At 39.2% G+C, this 21,443-nt stretch overlaps 2 protein-coding genes across 2 annotated transcripts; one reads left to right on the top strand and one right to left on the bottom strand.

The window, feature by feature from the left end:
- The first annotated feature begins 3,266 nt into the window (after positions 1 to 3,266).
- Positions 3,267 to 6,782, top strand: 7B2 (Secretogranin_V domain-containing protein 7B2). The gene is made up of 5 exons (XM_031990365.2): positions 3,267 to 3,428; positions 4,096 to 4,185; positions 4,617 to 4,974; positions 5,538 to 5,728; positions 6,349 to 6,782. Exons 2-5 carry the CDS (start codon positions 4,114 to 4,116, stop codon positions 6,418 to 6,420), a joined length of 693 nt encoding a protein of 230 aa, XP_031846225.1. The 5' UTR covers positions 3,267 to 3,428; positions 4,096 to 4,113; the 3' UTR covers positions 6,421 to 6,782.
- Positions 6,783 to 6,784: 2 nt separating this feature from the next.
- On the bottom strand, positions 6,785 to 8,784 carry Trf (TATA-box binding protein-related factor). Its single transcript, XM_031990364.2, has 5 exons — positions 8,511 to 8,784; positions 8,333 to 8,439; positions 7,906 to 8,149; positions 7,613 to 7,811; positions 6,785 to 7,546 (listed from the first exon to the last, which is right to left on the bottom strand). Exons 1-5 carry the CDS (start codon positions 8,655 to 8,657, stop codon positions 7,470 to 7,472), a joined length of 774 nt encoding a protein of 257 aa, XP_031846224.1. The 5' UTR covers positions 8,658 to 8,784; the 3' UTR covers positions 6,785 to 7,469.
- Between the last annotated feature and the right edge of the window lie 12,659 nt (positions 8,785 to 21,443).

Raw genomic sequence — 21,443 nt, 5'->3', positions numbered from 1 at the left:
TAATACTTTATTAAAACAAACAAAAATGTAGATACATATAAGTATGAAAGATATACAAATAGAATCCTGTACAAATTAAACAAAGTGATGAATACATTATTAACAACACAGAAGAGATAAGAAATACATAAAAAGAATTAAAAAAGTAAGAACCTATAAGCAGATAAATTAACAAATAAATAAATAGAGAAAGCACATCAAAATTTAATGGAGAATAACACATTAAACTGAGGATAACATGCAGACACATACTCACGGACATCTATATCATCTATTTATCTATGTATATGTATAATATAATATATACTTTTTAAAAGTATATAATTTTTAAAAGTATATATAGAAAATTAAAAAGTTGACTAAAAGATCCAGAGAAGAAAGAAGAATAGAAGGAAGAAAAAAATAAGAGAATAGTGAGTGAAGTACTCTGAATTACTTTGTGAATTCTAGTTTTAAATACAGATTGACTATATGCTTATAATATATAATATGTTACATTATTAGATGCTCTCAACCATGAATTCTTGAATGAATCCTATGATAAAAACTTCAAAAATACATTTATTCATGCTGACACTGACCTTTAGCCAAAACTGTCTCAAGTTGTAACCACCTGGGGGATAGCTATCGAAAAACAAGGATGAGTCACCGTACAGCCCATCCCTCACAGAAAGCCGAAATCGCAACCCTTATCAACTCACAATCCATCAAAATCTGAAATTATCTTCATAATTATGAACAGTATTGTCTCAAGTACGATGTATTCACTTTGTAAAATATTTAAAAAATATAAATAAAGGAGAGTATAAAAAATATAAATAAATATCGTGTAATATACTGCAAATAACAATGTGCACAGAATTAATTTGATTTTCTATGCATAAAATGTGAAATCCATATCAAGAATATCTTCGTTTGAAGAGATCGATCCCCAGCAACTTTGAAGTTACGATTAAACTAAAAAATAATAAAATTAAAAAATTAGAATTAACAATATTACAAAATTAGAATTTTTCATGCACGTATTACTTTTTCAAACGAAAATATCCCCTTAACAAACCATTTGTATTACAAGAATGTTGTTTATCATGTTGAAAATAAGAAAATAACGAAAAATAAAAGGATATTATACAAGACATTTTAATGTCTCACTTGCATTTGCAACGCACGAAATAGAAATACATAAAATATTTACAAATCTCAACACACAGGAAGTGTTATTCAATATAAAATTGTTTTTAAATATCACCGAAAGGATAGCTGTGTGAAATCATTTTATTTTATTTAAAATTTAATTAGTTAATTAATTTATTTATTTTTATTTATTTATTTTCATTTTTTATCCAAAATTTTATGTATTTATTTACAAACGATAGTATTACAGATTCGTATCAAGAATATTAAAACCAAGTGAAACGGAACTTTGTTCTGGCTAGGCGATTTAACTCAACCGCTTTATCCCTGAATCAGGTATACACGTCCAATGACGCAAATGAGCATCCCCTTGTTTTAATACTCCAACAAACGGGCATTTAGAACGTTATCGAACCATTCCACGTCAAACTCTTGCTCGTTTATCTATAAATTTAGGAAACTGGTCATTGTCTTTCATAAATTGATACGCACAAATATTTTAATACTCCTCTACACAATTGTTTTCTTTAAAAGTTTCAATACCATCTCGGTTTATAGCAAAATATTATATTTTTAAAACAAGAAAAAAAATAAATACCATTATTCGATTAGAAAGAAGTGATGATTGTAAAAATTATTTATAGTGCCGCATACAGTAGATACACTTGTCCACGTGCAGTAATACATTCCGTGAAATTGAACCAAATAAAATACAATTTTAGAAAGACTACCGAATTACCAGAGAATGCATTACAATTTTCTTGCTAACCATAATTATTTTAAACAATTGAAAATGATAGAAATTACGCGTGCATTATTACGATCACATAATCGAATACATAGTTACTACAAATTGCATAAGATGAATTGTAAACTTTGCAAGGCTTTATACTATGAGTTGCACAGTAGTTCTTTGCATACAACCGCGAATCAATAGAGGGAACAATTTTGGTTGGTAGATAGTAACGTAGCAACAATTCGATTTCGGAAATTGAATCAGAAGTACACAACGAGGGTTAATCATTAATAGACGTTTATACGCGACCGTAACCAGAACCGAGGATCTTTTGATCTTTCAACCCCTCTGTCGGCAATTCCATTTCGCACTTTGAACCTTTCACCTACGATACATGACGGGAACACGGCTTCTATCGTACAAAATTCGAATATCAAAGTTTCTGTTTAAATAGAAGGTATAATATTTAACGTGGAACAACAATAATATTGTTGTTGGATATGTGAACATAATTTCGTAGAAAAATCAGGTCTGAAGGTGTTTATAAACTTTGAGTAAGAAAGACTGCGAAAGCAAAGTTAAGTTTTATATATTTTTAAATTTATATCTGAACAAAAGCACAGCAAAAGTTACCAGCGAAGACATCGGAAAGAAAGACACAAAAGAAGTTATCTACATTAGATACAAATAGCGCTTTGAAAATTTGACTTCGCTTATTGATGTGCGATTTGTTTCATGCTTCATGATTTTGCTTTCAATTTATGTTCTGATATTTCAATCGTTAATTGTTTTAATTTATGTGTTTATATATATGTATTTAAATACGTATTAAATACGTGTGTTTAAACAGAAATCGCACAGTAGACCATTTGGAACATCTGACAATAAGTACAATGCAATATTTCGAATTATTTTCGTATTTTTATAATCTTAAATTTATTAAATCGCATAACAACTAAACTAATAGAATCACAAAACATGCTAAAACTTGATTATGCGTGTGTTCAACAAATTAAGCTATTTCAAACTAACAGTCTCTGTAAATAAAGTGTCAACGACGTTATGGGATGTTAACTATTTATTCTGATATTCGTATGAAGAATGTTACGCGAGGAGCTAGGTTACGTAAAAGTCATTTGTTATATCGTTTGTTTTCGTTATAGAATAGTAAGTAATATTATAGAAAACATTAGGAATTCTTGTAGCAGTGAACGTGTTAATAGTCGTTTGGTAAATGAAGTGCTATCCATGTGGTGGAATGTGAACCACTCGGAATATTAACTATCAATGTTATGAGGCTAGACTGCGGTACGGTCATTGCTCATAAATCAGTCCTACGAGTGTGACTTGCGGGAACAATCATATGTAGCGATGGCCAGTAAAACGGGGGAAAAGTGGCGCGGAAAAGCGCGGATCAATATCTTCGATTCTAAACGAGCACAGCGCTGCTTCCGGCGCGAAATACGCATGTGCAACGAAGTCCGAACTCCCTGGTAGCGACAAGATTTCCTCGAGAATCTCTTTATCATTCCTTCTTGTCATCCTTTGACAGCCTTTGGTAAGTTCCGACGCATTTAAATACACAACGCAAGTAATTCGCAATACTCTGATTCCATTGAGCTGATGTTACTGAAAATCAGTTTTCAGATTCACAACAAACGCCATATGCGTGTACGGAAGATTGTCGAGACACAAAATTGTCTTCGAAGCTTATGAAAATCATTTGACCGTTTTCAAACTCATTTATTTTCCCTTTAATGCTGATATTCTTGCCCCCTTTCTGCATTGTATAATTGTTACTATTAATTAAGATTAACTTGAATTTTCTTAGAATCATATTAGTGTTGTATAGTATTATTTGTTTAGAGAAATCGATTTTATATAGTACTAGCGAAATGAAAATCTTTAAAAAGAGAAGTCACGTAATTAAATTGCACAGAAAAGTTAATTAAAAAATATTGTAAAGCTATTAGTGGGAAATGAACTATTATATGAAAGTCTTTTCTAAATATCATTACAATAATTACTTAATTCTAGCAAATTCTCGGTTTGCGTTATACGCATTATTTAACACAATTACTATGTAAAACATGGATTTATGTACACACTTGTCTACATTCCTAGTAACTGAGGATCTTTATTGTACAAAAGAATGTCTTTTACATAAATTTCCTTGTTGGAAACGCTTAATATATGATACATACACATGCATTGTTAATTTTTAGGCACAGGATCTTAAAACCATGTATTGGACTCTATTTTTCACAACAGTTGCTGCTGCTCAAGTAACTGTATATCTACCAGCTACGATTAAGGTAATACTCGAATCCCTGTACCCAATATATGCAACCAGATTTGAACATTATTAAAATTATTTCGGATACGTACTTAACTAAGATAATTAGACGAACTCTTAATGTGTACATTTTATGTGTTTATTCAAATAATTCATCTTTACGTATTCGAATAATTTAGTCGAATTACAATGCAAATAACTTTGAACGAATATTCACTAATTCGACACCTAGTTTTTCGACGTAATACGGTAGTGCCTTCTCTGGTACTTGTGAAAAGACAAATTACAGAATACGTAAAAAATAGTAGTACTTAAATAATTGTTCGAATAAATAGTTGCTCAGCTAACTATTTATCCATTATACAATTTTGTAATGCATACATAATTTTCGTCGAACAAAGTTTCGCTGTTTCGAACCAAAACAATGCCGAAACTCTTCATCAATCCTAGGAGGAGCAATTTCTGACCAACAATTTGCTTCGTGAATGGATCAATCAAATGGGAGACGAATTTGCAGGCATTGCTGACATGTACATGGAATATCAGGATAAACCGAAAGAAATTCCGGTCGAACTGCCGGCCGACTTTGACGGCATGGACACATTGAATCCTAATCCCAGCATTCGCGATCAAGAGTACTTGCAACACAGCTCGTTGTGGAGTCATCAGCATATAAATAATAATAAAGAACCAAATGGTAGGCAAAGAATCAAGCCCGGAAGCATAAAAAACATGAAAGATGAGAAAACTGAAAATACGCTGCCGACATATTGCGCGCCACCGAATCCTTGCCCCGTTGGATATACGAGTAAGTTATGATAAAGACGAAGGATCGCATCCTTGCGCCTTGATTGAATAGTAAACAGTAATACAGTAAATTCACAGAGTCAAGACAAGAACAAAATGGTCTAACATATCTGAAAATCGAAAAATGTTACATTTTGAAACATATTTCATGGCGTCCTGTGCTATTCGAAATTTCGATTATATTTTATATAGAAAGTATATTGATTCTTTTGATAAAATTTTCAATTATATTTGAGTTTTTGGTCATTTTTCTGTATCTTGATGTTGTGTCTTTACGTTTTTGAGTAGAGTACCGAAGGTGTCTGAAAATCTTAACACAAGAACTATCAGATTGATTAAAATGACCCATTTCGAATTTCTTCTTTTACGGTTATTGGAAAGGTGCAAGATTTTTCTGAGAAAATTGAAAATAAATTATTTTATCAATATATATTTTAATATATAATATCGCAGAGACATTTTAAACGCAACATTGTATGATAGTATTTCCATAATGTTACAGCAATATTATATATAATTAGTTACATTCTTTATTTTATAAAGAAAAGAATTTGCTTTATACAGGTGAAAACAACTGCATCTTAACTTTCGTAAATACTGCGGAATTCAGCCGAGAATACCAAAATGCGCAAGACTGCATGTGCGACACAGAACACATGATGCACTGTCCTGTTGATTCTACAAATAGTAACAGTCTACCAAGCATGCACATACCGAGTTCTAACTTCAATGAAATCGTTGATCAAATTCAAGCAGTAAGATATGCTCTTCGATTAATCGTACATAATACTTCGATTATTTTAACCCCTTGCCGTACAATGACGAGTGAGACTCGTGATGAAGATTTTTAAAGTAATTTAACAAGAATCAATGTTGTTCATTACCCACGGATCAAAGCAAACAACTATTTTGCTATTATCAATATATTATTTTCAAATGAAATTTCCACCTCAAGTAGAATGGAAAATTTTGTTGTATTTCTTATAAATTGTCGATAGTAAAATATTACACGAGCTTAGTAAAGAAGGTAAATAGTACGCCAAGGGGCTAATCATTAAAATCATATGAAAGACTTGCTAATATAGTTGCAAATGACAAAAATCATTGGAAAATTAGACACATATGTGGCGTTAATTTTGAAAGTGGGCTAAAAAATATTTTTATGCTATGTAACAAAGTATTTCAGAAAATATTTACTCTTGAATGAGAATTTATTATGACTGTGTAATGTTGTGTGCAACTTATAAAAGAATATGATTTATGATGCTTGAAATAACTTAGACCATTTTCAAAATTAAGAGCACGTATCATACATTGTGTAAAAAATCCATTTTATTTTATTATTGATTGTATGCTACAAAAATTTTCATTTCAGGAAGAAAATCCGTTTTTCAGAGGTGAGAAGTTACCTATTGCAGCAAAAAAAGGTATAAATGTGATGTACTAAGGGACGTGAATTATTCATAGAAAAAAGGGTTTTAAAAAACGAACCAAGAATATTAAATTAAAATATTTCAAAGTATATCGATCGTAATCCATCATATCTGTAACCCATTAGATAAATAATATGGTTCATAAAGGTCAGGTGCTAATTAAGATTATAAATATTTTAATATTGTGCTGTTACTATGGATGTAATGTGATAACCTAAACCGGATGAACACATGATTTACATAATACGAGTTTTTCTCTCAAAACCGATCATCATTGTTCCAAAGATAATTATGTACCTGTATGAGTACACAAAAAAATCATAGATCATGTGAACAGTATGTATTCAAACATGAATTAAATAACATCTTACAAATATATTGTTTTTGAAAACTGTATAGTCTATGTAGTATAAAAAGATATATGTTGAAATTATAAACATTTTAAAAACTATTGTTTTTCTATGAACGATAAATATTATTTTCGAGACGATGTTAAATTATATATCTCTTAAAAAATATACTTCTTAATCCATTGTGAATAACACCAGATGGTTTTTACCCCTTGTATTTAAATGAGAAGAAACTACCCAAATAACTCGTTTAAGTGTGCTGTAATTATTAATTGTACCTTTACCTTCATAAGACAATATAATGCCTATTAACAATTTCATTATTTACATTATTCAAAAATATATATATATATATATATACATTTTAAAATAATGGATCACATTTATTTCACTGCATACAAAATATTTATAAATTATGTACAAAAACTGTCACCCTACTCTTTACATATAATATTTGTACAACAATTGCATAAAACTGTAATTTTATACTAAGTTCCTGCTATGTATTAGTCAAGCTACAATTTCTTTGTTCGCTATTAATAAAAAACACTTTTATATAAATTACTAATAATTAACAGATATTGTAATAATAAATTATATTTATGACATAATTTAAACACCTGATTAGAACACCTATTTAGCAAATGCTGAATTTCAGACACTATTATAAAATTATTGTATATGTAAAAAAGTACTAAAAATTCAAAATGCTATTACTGTTTCCTAAAACTTTTCAAAATTGGATATATATTATTTAAAGCGTCTTGTAATTCAGTTCGATTCTTTGCTCCTACAATGAGAAATCAAACATAGCAAATATTCAAGAAACAAAATATCTGTTTTACATAATACTTACCTGTTAATACAATTTTTCCATTTACAAATATAAGTAGCACAACTCTTGGTGATACCATTCTGTATATAAGACCAGGATAAAGTTCAGGTTCATAACTAGAGAACTGACCATGTATGTGATTTAAGTTTTCCAATTTAATTGGAAATTTTAAGTCACAAGTTGCAACTATATTTTGTATTTTAAAGTTATAAAATTTTACCTGTTGGAATACAGAACACGATAAAAACTCAGTAACAAAACATAAATTTTCATTTTTATATTATATTAACTAAAATTTACTTAATGTATCTTACTGCAAATCCTAATTTCTGAATTATTCGAGCGAACTTCCTTGTCGCCAAATAGGAATCTTCTTCACATCTGGCACCAGTACATACTAATTTTCCAGAATGAAAAATTAGTGCAGTGGCTCTAGGGTTACGAATCCTCATAATCAAACCAGTAAACCTTGCTGGATTATATTCAGAGTTTCTAGTTCTTGTATTAATATACATAAGTGCTAATTCTACACCTAAATTAACAGTTGAAACTACATTCCTATAAAAACAGATTATGCTTGTATTAATCACCATAAACATATCTTGAAACAAATGAAAGGCTTAACTATTATTTATAAACTACACGTAAAGCTAAATATATTATTACAACACTCATTTATACAAAAATATTTGTATCATAAAGAAAAAAGAATCTTGTAGGATTATAATTTTTTTCACTTACTGTAAACAAGGTTCTATGACTTCTTTTGAACTATTGACTGGTGTCATTGGATTTATCATTAACTGTGGATTCATATTCTGCGATGTACTTGGTCGAGGAACATTGGTCTATGTCAAAAATATAAAAACAAAATATAAAATTCACATGTCACATTATCCAAACATATTTCTTAAATTACCGTTTGTGGCGGAGCCATTGATCCTTCCTCACAGGCATTTTTCGCTGGATTACCTAGTAACCTCTTTAATTCATTGTCGTCTTGCATAATTCCAGTCATTTTGTATGTATTTACTATTAAAGAATTATAAAATTGTTCTATCCACATAAACTACCATCCATTTTGAACACCCATTGTATCGGGATTATGTTCATACAACTGCGCCACCTACTTATATCCCTAATGCCTAAAACCATTAGTTTGACACTTCTGACACAGACAAGGTATAAGATAGACACTGCAACCTTATGGAACTCGGTGTCACATGTTCTGAATTACCGACTGTGTAAAAAATCAGAGGTTCTGCTCAGCTCTGTACGCTTAGAGGACGGTGAATAGGAAAACTACATCAAGCAAAATGATGGACGTTTACCGACCAAGTAGTAAATTTCGATGAATATTAAATTCAATTCATGTTAAAATGAAACTTCAATGGACTAGATGGTTAAATAAATTGTAATAGAATATCGATTTCATTAAATATTAAATAGATTGTAATAGAGACCATCATTTTCGGTGAATATTAGATTCAGTTTATGTTACATTAAAATTTCAAAGAAGGTTAAATAAATGGTAGTAGAACATAAATTCGAATGATTAGCGCGTACAAAACGAGACATCCAGTCAATAAGATTAACACTAGAACTACTGATCACTTAAACTGACTTTTACAAATTTCTTTATAAAAGTCATAAGCGTGCGCTTACTAAGATTTCAAGTGAGTTGTATTTCAGTTTTGCTATTACTGAATTAGTTTCGTTAATAATTTCTCGTAGAAATATCTGTACCTTTTCAGTAATTGTAAAAAAAGAAATCAGAAATAAGTCATTTTGATCGATCTGGTAGTTCTAGTGTTAAGTAAGCAGCCTATTTCATAGCTGCGTTTATAAATGAAAACCGTGGAGGGACTCTGACTTCGCATACTTTCTGGAATTCTATATTAAATCGAAGTGCATACCAAATATCCAAAAATCTGATGATCGCGGTTTGCTTCGCGGCACCCTCATTTCGCCCTTTTTAAATCAAAGACTTCTCTGATTTCTCTCATTGTCGAATCAAGGAATTTTTTTCTTGAATCAAGGAATTTTTTTCTTGATTCGATCCCTTTGCTTCTTGGCCCGATAACACTGTCGAACAAATTTTGACCTATGATAGTTTTTGCAAGAGTTCCTTACCCTAAATACGAATCCGAAAACTAAATTGCTACCAAATCTTAAATAATAAGAAAAGAATAACGATTGACAGAAATTCAAACACAATTGAACAAAAAGGGGAATTCAGAATTTAATTCTTGTTCACTTGTAATTAGATATCGCGAGAACCACCGCCCTGCGGTGCGTCTATCAAGATCTTTCGAATCGATTACATCGAGGTACGAGCATGGTAGAACTAACTAACGTGACACACGGCCCGATGCACTTGCAAACATGGCCAAGTGAACTGGAGAAGATGCAGACAGGCGAAATCAGAGAATGAAGCTAAAGAATAACTACTCGGCATATTTTACACAATTCGCAGCCATTGGCCTAGCTCCATCCTCGACAGGGACTACCCTGTCGGCGATGCTACTAGTTTCCAGGTCTACCACGTGGAGGTTGCTGCGAGAGAAGACCCAAGGGAGGTGGATGGAAATTCAATTCCATCGACCTCCGTTCCTACTTCTACATCTTATTTTAAACGCATTTATCGGTTTCGCACTTAAAAATAATCCCACGGCGGCTGTTTTCTTTCTTGAGTCTGAAATAAGGGAGTATCCCACGGCGGATGATCGACATCTTCTTTCGCACGCTTAATTCTAACGCAGTTCAGTCGCAACGCTTCGCTTTAATTGTACAATCATCGCAGTGTAGGGAGAGAATCAAGGAAGAAGTCCTTGATTCGGTCATTCGAATCAGAGAAGAAGTCTCTGATTCAGCAAAGCAAAGTTAGGGGATACAATCTTAATTCTAACTTAGTTTCGCCGCATGAAACTACGCACCGGTCGCAGATATGCCGAGCAATTATCGGACCAAGAAGCAAAGGGAGCGAATCAAGGAAGAAGTCCTTGATTCGACGATTGGAGAAATCAGAGAAGAAGTCTCTGATTCAAAAAGGAGGGTGACGCGAGCAAACCGCGATCAACCGGCCAGACCACAGTCCCGAGTTACGATGCTCGTCCTCTTTCGGATCAGCGGACGACGACGTGCTCTTCTTAGGCGCCCGTTAACTTCCCAACGCCCGGCCCTGTGGCTAGGCCACAGGACTAGGGGCGGTTTACGAAGAAGTAGGATCCTAGGAAGAGCAGTGCCGTGGGTCGTCGGCGCGAGCACCACCCGGCCCACGGTGTGGCCGTCTTGATCTTACTCGCGAGGCCGAACACCGAGGTACGTGAACTGCAGACCGACCGGCGTCACACGGCCCGATGCACTTGCAAACATGGTCAAGCGAACCGGAGAGATGGAACCGAGCGAAGTGAGAATGAAGCTAAAGAATAACTACTCGGCATATTTTACACAATTCGCAGCTATTGGCCTAGCAACACCCTCGATAGAAGCTACTCTCCGGCGATGCTACTAGTTTCCAGGTCTACCACGTGGAGGTTGCTGCGAGGGACCCTGGGAGGTGGGTGGAAAATACAATTCCACCGACCTCCCTCCTTATTCTAAACCTTATGTTAAACGCAGTCGTCGGTATCGCACTTAAAAATAATCCCACGTCGGCTGTCTTCTTTCTTGAGTCTGAAATAAGGAAGTATCCCACGGCGGATGATCGACGTCTTCTTTCGCACGCTTAATTCTAACGCAGTTCAGTCGCAACGCTTCGCTTTAATTGTACAATCATCGCAGTGTAGGGAGAGAATCAAGGAAGAAGTCCTTGATTCGGTCATTCGAATCAGAGAAGAAGTCTCTGATTCAGCAAAGCAAAGTTAGGGGATACAATCTTAATTCTAACTTAGTTTCGCCGCATGAAACTACGCACCGGTCGCAGATATGCCGAGCAATTATCGGACCAAGAAGCAAAGGGAGCGAATCAAGGAAGAAGTCCTTGATTCGACGATTGGAGAAATCAGAGAAGAAGTCTCTGATTCAAAAAGGAGGGTGACGCGAGCAAACCGCGATCAGCCGGCCAGACCACAGTCCCGAGTTACGATGCTCGTCCTCTTTCGGATCAGCGGACGACGACGTGCTCTTCTTAGGCGCCCGTTAACTTCCCAACGCCCGGCCCTGTGGCTAGGCCACAGGACTAGGGGCGGTTTACGAAGAAGTAGGATCCTAGGAAGAGCAGTGCCGTGGGTCGTCGGCGCGAGCACCACCCGGCCCACGGTGTGGCCGTCTTGATCTTACTCGCGAGGCCGAACACCGAGGTACGTGAACTGCAGACCGACCGGCGTCACACGGCCCGATGCACTTGCAAACATGGTCAAGCGAACCGGAGAGATGGAACCGAGCGAAGTGAGAATGAAGCTAAAGAATAACTACTCGGCATATTTTACACAATTCGCAGCTATTGGCCTAGCAACACCCTCGATAGAAGCTACTCTCCGGCGATGCTACTAGTTTCCAGGTCTACCACGTGGAGGTTGCTGCGAGGGACCCTGGGAGGTGGGTGGAAAATACAATTCCACCGACCTCCCTCCTTATTCTAAACCTTATGTTAAACGCAGTCGTCGGTATCGCACTTAAAAATAATCCCACGTCGGCTGTCTTCTTTCTTGAGTCTGAAATAAGGAAGTATCCCACGGCGGATGATCGACGTCTTCTTTCGCACGCTTAATTCTAACGCAGTTCAGTCGCAACGCTTCGCTTTAATTGTACAATCATCGCAGTGTAGGGAGAGAATCAAGGAAGAAGTCCTTGATTCGGTCATTCGAATCAGAGAAGAAGTCTCTGATTCAGCAAAGCAAAGTTAGGGGATACAATCTTAATTCTAACTTAGTTTCGCCGCATGAAACTACGCACCGGTCGCAGATATGCCGAGCAATTATCGGACCAAGAAGCAAAGGGAGCGAATCAAGGAAGAAGTCCTTGATTCGACGATTGGAGAAATCAGAGAAGAAGTCTCTGATTCAAAAAGGAGGGTGACGCGAGCAAACCGCGATCAGCCGGCCAGACCACAGTCCCGAGTTACGATGCTCGTCCTCTTTCGGATCAGCGGACGACGACGTGCTCTTCTTAGGCGCCCGTTAACTTCCCAACGCCCGGCCCTGTGGCTAGGCCACAGGACTAGGGGCGGTTTACGAAGAAGTAGGATCCTAGGAAGAGCAGTGCCGTGGGTCGTCGGCGCGAGCACCACCCGGCCCACGGTGTGGCCGTCTTGATCTTACTCGCGAGGCCGAACACCGAGGTACGTGAACTGCAGACCGACCGGCGTCACACGGCCCGATGCACTTGCAAACATGGTCAAGCGAACCGGAGAGATGGAACCGAGCGAAGTGAGAATGAAGCTAAAGAATAACTACTCGGCATATTTTACACAATTCGCAGCTATTGGCCTAGCAACACCCTCGATAGAAGCTACTCTCCGGCGATGCTACTAGTTTCCAGGTCTACCACGTGGAGGTTGCTGCGAGGGACCCTGGGAGGTGGGTGGAAAATACAATTCCACCGACCTCCCTCCTTATTCTAAACCTTATGTTAAACGCAGTCGTCGGTATCGCACTTAAAAATAATCCCACGTCGGCTGTCTTCTTTCTTGAGTCTGAAATAAGGAAGTATCCCACGGCGGATGATCGACGTCTTCTTTCGCACGCTTAATTCTAACGCAGTTCAGTCGCAACGCTTCGCTTTAATTGTACAATCATCGCAGTGTAGGGAGAGAATCAAGGAAGAAGTCCTTGATTCGGTCATTCGAATCAGAGAAGAAGTCTCTGATTCAGCAAAGCAAAGTTAGGGGATACAATCTTAATTCTAACTTAGTTTCGCCGCATGAAACTACGCACCGGTCGCAGATATGCCGAGCAATTATCGGACCAAGAAGCAAAGGGAGCGAATCAAGGAAGAAGTCCTTGATTCGACGATTGGAGAAATCAGAGAAGAAGTCTCTGATTCAAAAAGGAGGGTGACGCGAGCAAACCGCGATCAGCCGGCCAGACCACAGTCCCGAGTTACGATGCTCGTCCTCTTTCGGATCAGCGGACGACGACGTGCTCTTCTTAGGCGCCCGTTAACTTCCCAACGCCCGGCCCTGTGGCTAGGCCACAGGACTAGGGGCGGTTTACGAAGAAGTAGGATCCTAGGAAGAGCAGTGCCGTGGGTCGTCGGCGCGAGCACCACCCGGCCCACGGTGTGGCCGTCTTGATCTTACTCGCGAGGCCGAACACCGAGGTACGTGAACTGCAGACCGACCGGCGTCACACGGCCCGATGCACTTGCAAACATGGTCAAGCGAACCGGAGAGATGGAACCGAGCGAAGTGAGAATGAAGCTAAAGAATAACTACTCGGCATATTTTACACAATTCGCAGCTATTGGCCTAGCAACACCCTCGATAGAAGCTACTCTCCGGCGATGCTACTAGTTTCCAGGTCTACCACGTGGAGGTTGCTGCGAGGGACCCTGGGAGGTGGGTGGAAAATACAATTCCACCGACCTCCCTCCTTATTCTAAACCTTATGTTAAACGCAGTCGTCGGTATCGCACTTAAAAATAATCCCACGTCGGCTGTCTTCTTTCTTGAGTCTGAAATAAGGAAGTATCCCACGGCGGATGATCGACGTCTTCTTTCGCACGCTTAATTCTAACGCAGTTCAGTCGCAACGCTTCGCTTTAATTGTACAATCATCGCAGTGTAGGGAGAGAATCAAGGAAGAAGTCCTTGATTCGGTCATTCGAATCAGAGAAGAAGTCTCTGATTCAGCAAAGCAAAGTTAGGGGATACAATCTTAATTCTAACTTAGTTTCGCCGCATGAAACTACGCACCGGTCGCAGATATGCCGAGCAATTATCGGACCAAGAAGCAAAGGGAGCGAATCAAGGAAGAAGTCCTTGATTCGACGATTGGAGAAATCAGAGAAGAAGTCTCTGATTCAAAAAGGAGGGTGACGCGAGCAAACCGCGATCAGCCGGCCAGACCACAGTCCCGAGTTACGATGCTCGTCCTCTTTCGGATCAGCGGACGACGACGTGCTCTTCTTAGGCGCCCGTTAACTTCCCAACGCCCGGCCCTGTGGCTAGGCCACAGGACTAGGGGCGGTTTACGAAGAAGTAGGATCCTAGGAAGAGCAGTGCCGTGGGTCGTCGGCGCGAGCACCACCCGGCCCACGGTGTGGCCGTCTTGATCTTACTCGCGAGGCCGAACACCGAGGTACGTGAACTGCAGACCGACCGGCGTCACACGGCCCGATGCACTTGCAAACATGGTCAAGCGAACCGGAGAGATGGAACCGAGCGAAGTGAGAATGAAGCTAAAGAATAACTACTCGGCATATTTTACACAATTCGCAGCTATTGGCCTAGCAACACCCTCGATAGAAGCTACTCTCCGGCGATGCTACTAGTTTCCAGGTCTACCACGTGGAGGTTGCTGCGAGGGACCCTGGGAGGTGGGTGGAAAATACAATTCCACCGACCTCCCTCCTTATTCTAAACCTTATGTTAAACGCAGTCGTCGGTATCGCACTTAAAAATAATCCCACGTCGGCTGTCTTCTTTCTTGAGTCTGAAATAAGGAAGTATCCCACGGCGGATGATCGACGTCTTCTTTCGCACGCTTAATTCTAACGCAGTTCAGTCGCAACGCTTCGCTTTAATTGTACAATCATCGCAGTGTAGGGAGAGAATCAAGGAAGAAGTCCTTGATTCGGTCATTCGAATCAGAGAAGAAGTCTCTGATTCAGCAAAGCAAAGTTAGGGGATACAATCTTAATTCTAACTTAGTTTCGCCGCATGAAACTACGCACCGGTCGCAGATATGCCGAGCAATTATCGGACCAAGAAGCAAAGGGAGCGAATCAAGGAAGAAGTCCTTGATTCGACGATTGGAGAAATCAGAGAAGAAGTCTCTGATTCAAAAAGGAGGGTGACGCGAGCAAACCGCGATCAGCCGGCCAGACCACAGTCCCGAGTTACGATGCTCGTCCTCTTTCGGATCAGCGGACGACGACGTGCTCTTCTTAGGCGCCCGTTAACTTCCCAACGCCCGGCCCTGTGGCTAGGCCACAGGACTAGGGGCGGTTTACGAAGAAGTAGGATCCTAGGAAGAGCAGTGCCGTGGGTCGTCGGCGCGAGCACCACCCGGCCCACGGTGTGGCCGTCTTGATCTTACTCGCGAGGCCGAACACCGAGGTACGTGAACTGCAGACCGACCGGCGTCACACGGCCCGATGCACTTGCAAACATGGTCAAGCGAACCGGAGAGATGGAACCGAGCGAAGTGAGAATGAAGCTAAAGAATAACTACTCGGCATATTTTACAGAATTCGCAGCTATTGGCCTAGCAACACCCTCGATAGAAGCTACTCTCCGGCGATGCTACTAGTTTCCAGGTCTACCACGTGGAGGTTGCTGCGAGGGACCCTGAGAGGTGGGTGGAAAATACAATTCCACCGACCTCCCTCCTTATTCTAAACCTTATGTTAAACGCAGTCGTCGGTATCGCACTTAAAAATAATCCCACGTCGGCTGTCTTCTTTCTTGAGTCTGAAATAAGGAAGTATCCCACGGTGGATGATCGACGTCTTCTTTCGCACGCTTAATTCTAACGCAGTTCAGTCGCAACGCTTCGCTTTAATTGTACAATCATCGCAGTGTAGGGAGAGAATCAAGGAAGAAGTCCTTGATTCGGTCATTCGAATCAGAGAAGAAGTCTCTGATTCAGCAAAGCAAAGTTAGGGGATACAATCTTAATTCTAACTTAGTTTCGCCGCATGAAACTACGCACTGGTCGCAGATATGCCGAGCAATTATCGGACCAAGAAGCAAAGGGAGCGAATCAAGGAAGAAGTCCTTGATTCGACGATTGGAGAAATCAGAGAAGAAGTCTCTGATTCAAAAAGGAGGGTGACGCGAGCAAACCGCGATCAGCCGGCCAGACCACAGTCCCGAGTTACGATGCTCGTCCTCTTTCGGATCAGCGGACGACGACGTGCTCTTCTTAGGCGCCCGTTAACTTCCCAACGCCCGGCCCTGTGGCTAGGCCACAGGACTAGGGGCGGTTTACGAAGAAGTAGGATCCTAGGAAGAGCAGTGCCGTGGGTCGTCGGCGCGAGCACCACCCGGCCCACGGTGTGGCCGTCTTGATCTTACTCGCGAGGCCGAACACCGAGGTACGTGAACTGCAGACCGACCGGCGTCACACGGCCCGATGCACTTGCAAACATGGTCAAGCGAACCGGAGAGATGGAACCGAGCGAAGTGAGAATGAAGCTAAAGAATAACTACTCGGCATATTTTACAGAATTCGCAGCTATTGGCCTAGCAACACCCTCGATAGAAGCTACTCTCCGGCGATGCTACTAGTTTCCAGGTCTACCACGTGGAGGTTGCTGCGAGGGACCCTGAGAGGTGGGTGGAAAATACAATTCCACCGACCTCCCTCCTTATTCTAAACCTTATGTTAAACGCAGTCGTCGGTATCGCACTTAAAAATAATCCCACGTCGGCTGTCTTCTTTCTTGAGTCTGAAATAAGGAAGTATCCCACGGTGGATGATCGACGTCTTCTTTCGCACGCTTAATTCTAACGCAGTTCAGTCGCAACGCTTCGCTTTAATTGTACAATCATCGCAGTGTAGGGAGAGAATCAAGGAAGAAGTCCTTGATTCGGTCATTCGAATCAGAGAAGAAGTCTCTGATTCAGCAAAGCAAAGTTAGGGGATACAATCTTAATTCTAACTTAGTTTCGCCGCATGAAACTACGCACTGGTCGCAGATATGCCGAGCAATTATCGGACCAAGAAGCAAAGGGAGCGAATCAAGGAAGAAGTCCTTGATTCGACGATTGGAGAAATCAGAGAAGAAGTCTCTGATTCAAAAAGGAGGGTGACGCGAGCAAACCGCGATCAGCCGGCCAGACCACAGTCCCGAGTTACGATGCTCGTCCTCTTTCGGATCAGCGGACGACGACGTGCTCTTCTTAGGCGCCCGTTAACTTCCCAACGCCCGGCCCTGTGGCTAGGCCACAGGACTAGGGGCGGTTTACGAAGAAGTAGGATCCTAGGAAGAGCAGTGCCGTGGGTCGTCGGCGCGAGCACCACCCGGCCCACGGTGTGGCCGTCTTGATCTTACTCGCGAGGCCGAACACCGAGGTACGTGAACTGCAGACCGACCGGCGTCACACGGCCCGATGCACTTGCAAACATGGTCAAGCGAACCGGAGAGATGGAACCGAGCGAAGTGAGAATGAAGCTAAAGAATAACTACTCGGCATATTTTACAGAATTCGCAGCTATTGGCCTAGCAACACCCTCGATAGAAGCTGCTCTTCGGCGACGCTACTAGTTTCCAGGTCTACCACGTGGAGGTTGCTGCGAGGGACCCTGGGAGGTGGGTGGACATTGAATTCCACCGACCTCCCTTTCTAAATCTAAGACTTATGTTTAACGCACTTATTCTATCGTTCTTAATGTTATACTAAGCCCTCGGCGGCTGTGTTCTTTCTTGAGTCTATTCTGAAATATTTGTAAAATGGCAACAAGGGAATTGTAAATTAACCACAGTAACACAAAATAAAAATTGTATTAAGAGAAAATGAATAATACATCGATGACAAACTAACATTGGATTACAATTAGATTATAAATTGTCTATGGTAGGAACTGAAATAAGTAGATGTTAATTACAAGATACAGAAGCGTTTGTGTAGTAACACATTTTACCGTCTGCATCAAAACGATTAAAGTTATGTAAATCAGAAGTACAATTAAATTAAGCTGAAAATAAAATTATACTGATATTAAAGTAAATGGAGGGAAAAAGGAAAGGAACTTTTTATCGAGCGTATTCTTCGAGCAGCAAGATTGCACGTTAAATGGTTGCTTCTATGCTCTACCCCCATAGAAGTAGAATCTTCTAATCCCCTCAGTCCACTCTGCAACAGAAACTGTCTGGCTCGATTAGTAGCTGAATATAATTTAAGAAATTTAGCCGAAATCCTAATACCTTAATATTCCCTCAAACAGAAGCACCAAGGATTAAATAAAGTAAATTAAAATTAATAAAGATACCATTTTCACCATACAATTGCATCTCATATTCCTCTCAAGCTTCTCTGCAACAGAAACTGACTTATTAGATAGTAAATTTTATTCTACTACAGGGATATGAATATAAGGAGGGATGTTAAAAAAATGGGACTGTCCACTCTCTATTACACGTGCTATAAAAATCGCGGGAGTGGACCATCTCTTTCGCAACACTAATTTAAAGAATGTTCAAATATTTCAATAATAAACGCGAGAGGTGCATTACTGTTCGCCACGTTAATAAAATATGCAAAGGTCTCAATAAGAAACGCGAAAACTGTATAATTAATCGCAACGCTACTTTAGAAATATAAAATTAAAACGCGGGGGTTTCAGTATCGATCGCAACTCTAATTTATTTAATATGGAATATTAATAGTTTGATTATACGTTTAAGATCATGGGGCAGCCAATTCGACTGCGAGGAACCACTGTTCGCAGTAATGCGAACTGCTTTGTGGTTCTTATGGTTCCAGCATACTTTTGAGCATTTTATACAACGCAACTCTAAGACAACGCGAAAAATTATTGTCGCGACACTAAGAAGAACGCGGAAAATCGGTATCGCAACGCTACTTTAATCAATGAGAGTTATATTTAATAAAGAGTATTCTATCAAACGCGTTTATTCAGTTCTTCGCAACGCTATCTCAAAATCAAGACAACTACGTGTAAGTTAACATAATCTAGCTTTATATTCAATAGTATTAAACTCAAACGCGATCAGTGTCTGTCATACGCGAAGTTAATTCTAAAATAATATCAAAAAACAAGTATAAAAATCAATTGTAATCAAAATCGCGATTATATTATTCGCAACTCTACTTCAAACCGTAATATTTATTTCGCAACGCTATCTCAAAATCAAAAGAACTACGTGCTAGTTAACATAATTTAGCTTTATATTTGATAGTATTAAAGTCAAACGCGATCAATGTTTGTCATACGCAAAGCTATCTGTAAAGCAACTTTAAAAAACAAGTATAAAAATCAATTGCAATCGAAATCGCGATTATATCATTCGCAACTCTACTTCAAACCGCAATATTTATTTCGCAACGCTAATTAAAAGTCGCGAAATGCCCATTGCTGGTCGTTGGGGCGGCTATGGCCAGCCCGATGCAGCTACAACTACTTCTACTACTACCACCACCATTTCTATTAAAGCTAAAGTGAGTGCAGTGACAAAGTAGTAACATAAAATGACGCTCCATCTCCATGCTAAGATGGAGCGCCATTAGTAGTTGCCCTCTTGAGCGACATTTTGTCGGGGCCTCTTCGGCTTACGCCTCTTCGTTTCTTCGGCAGCCCGCCATTTCTGAAACCCTGAGCCTGCTCGATAGCGAACGGCCAATGACTGGGAAATAGTCATCAACCCTTCGACAGTGCAATCGAGCAGTTTCGAACGTTTCGCCTAATCGAGCCTGATACCGATCGCGACCGCGGTATCTAAGTGGAACTTGAAAAGCCGAGATCAAGGTTGATCAGCAAACGGCATGCTCCGTTATGCTATCGACTTTGAACCGATTTTTCAAGTTCCTCCGGCAACTGACCATCGTGCAGAAACGACGGCCAGCACCGGCCCCTGCCTACTTAAATCTAACATTCATTCCAGAGAGTATGCTACCTGCCTGCCTATAGCTATATTTAAAAAAGGGGTAAAACACTCATTCTCACAAACACACATCATTCCACGATTGTCACTGATGCACCCGGGTGCGAAAGAACCTAACGCCTAGACAGAACGTCCCGGGACGTTCGCTGACAACCACATTCATACTCTAGTTTATCAGTCCCTGAAATCAACTGGCAATGGTTAACGATCTTTGAGAAAATATCTTACTTGGCACGAACGATTCATTGAAATTGATATAATTCTACTGTTCTTTATGTCATTTGGTAACGTATGGACGAACAAAGTATTCTAATATGTTAATATTTTTACCCTACTGAGTAAGGGAATAAGGAAAAGTGTGTATATATTCCATGAATAATTTATTTATTTCATTTACAGTAACTGGAATATATACGTATAAAGAGTATTTATGATATTATAAAGACCGACGCATTTCCACTTCCTAACCACACACACACAAGTGGATAATACGTCGGGAACGATACGTTAGCCATTGCCCATCGCTCACATGTTTAAATAATAACAATTTCATCATGTCCATTGCTCTCACTCTCCCAAGTAGCACCTGGGCACGTGAGAGAGATCGAGCAACGAACATGGAAACAATATCCTGAAAATCCTAGCTATAAAATGATGTTAGTTTCTGATTTTTCTAACGGACTAATATTCTTTGGTACTCAATAGTGACTGTAATTGACTCAAAATTAAGAATTTACTTCCATAACTTTAGAAATGATAGGAATATTAACATATAAATACAGTAATATTGAAAAAAAGAATAAGCGGAATTGAAATTTAATGGAAAATGAGACTTTAAGCAAAATTTCAATAAAAAAGAATCTATTTGAAACTTTTAACAAATTTTCAAAGATCCTCAGGTGATCCCTTTGTCGAAGCAACTGTTTCTAATATCAGAAGAAAGTTTTACAAGTAGTTGCTTCGATTCAGAGACCTACCCGTCGCGAAATGTTTTCTTGTACGATATTTACTATGATATTCCAACGATTGAATTAATTATAACGCGAATAATCAATCATTTTAATCGATTGCATCTTAGTCGAACTTTAAATATCAAAGACTAGACTTAACCTATTGATAC

This window comes from Nomia melanderi, chromosome 3 (assembly GCF_051020985.1).
Source record: "Nomia melanderi isolate GNS246 chromosome 3, iyNomMela1, whole genome shotgun sequence".
Taxonomy (NCBI): Eukaryota; Metazoa; Arthropoda; class Insecta; order Hymenoptera; family Halictidae; genus Nomia; species Nomia melanderi.
The sequence above is the reverse complement of the archived record's forward strand: the minus strand, read 5'-3'. Positions and strand labels throughout refer to the sequence as shown.

Excerpts from the sequence above, each read along its gene's own strand:
- 7B2 (XM_031990365.2), top strand. The coding sequence starts at position 4,114 with ATGTATTGGACTCTATTTTTCACAACAGTTGCTGCTGCTCAAGTAACT. Across the intron at positions 4,975-5,537 it reads TTGCCCCGTTGGATATACGA|GTGAAAACAACTGCATCTTA; the intron begins GTAAGTTATGAT and ends TGCTTTATACAG. Across the intron at positions 5,729-6,348 it reads TCGTTGATCAAATTCAAGCA|GAAGAAAATCCGTTTTTCAG; the intron begins GTAAGATATGCT and ends TTTTCATTTCAG.
- Trf (XM_031990364.2), bottom strand. The coding sequence starts at position 8,657 with ATGTGGATAGAACAATTTTATAATTCTTTAATAGTAAATACATACAAA. Across the intron at positions 7,812-7,905 it reads TTCAGAAATTAGGATTTGCA|GTAAAATTTTATAACTTTAA; the intron begins GTAAGATACATT and ends GTATTCCAACAG. Across the intron at positions 7,547-7,612 it reads TGGAAAAATTGTATTAACAG|GAGCAAAGAATCGAACTGAA; the intron begins GTAAGTATTATG and ends TTCTCATTGTAG.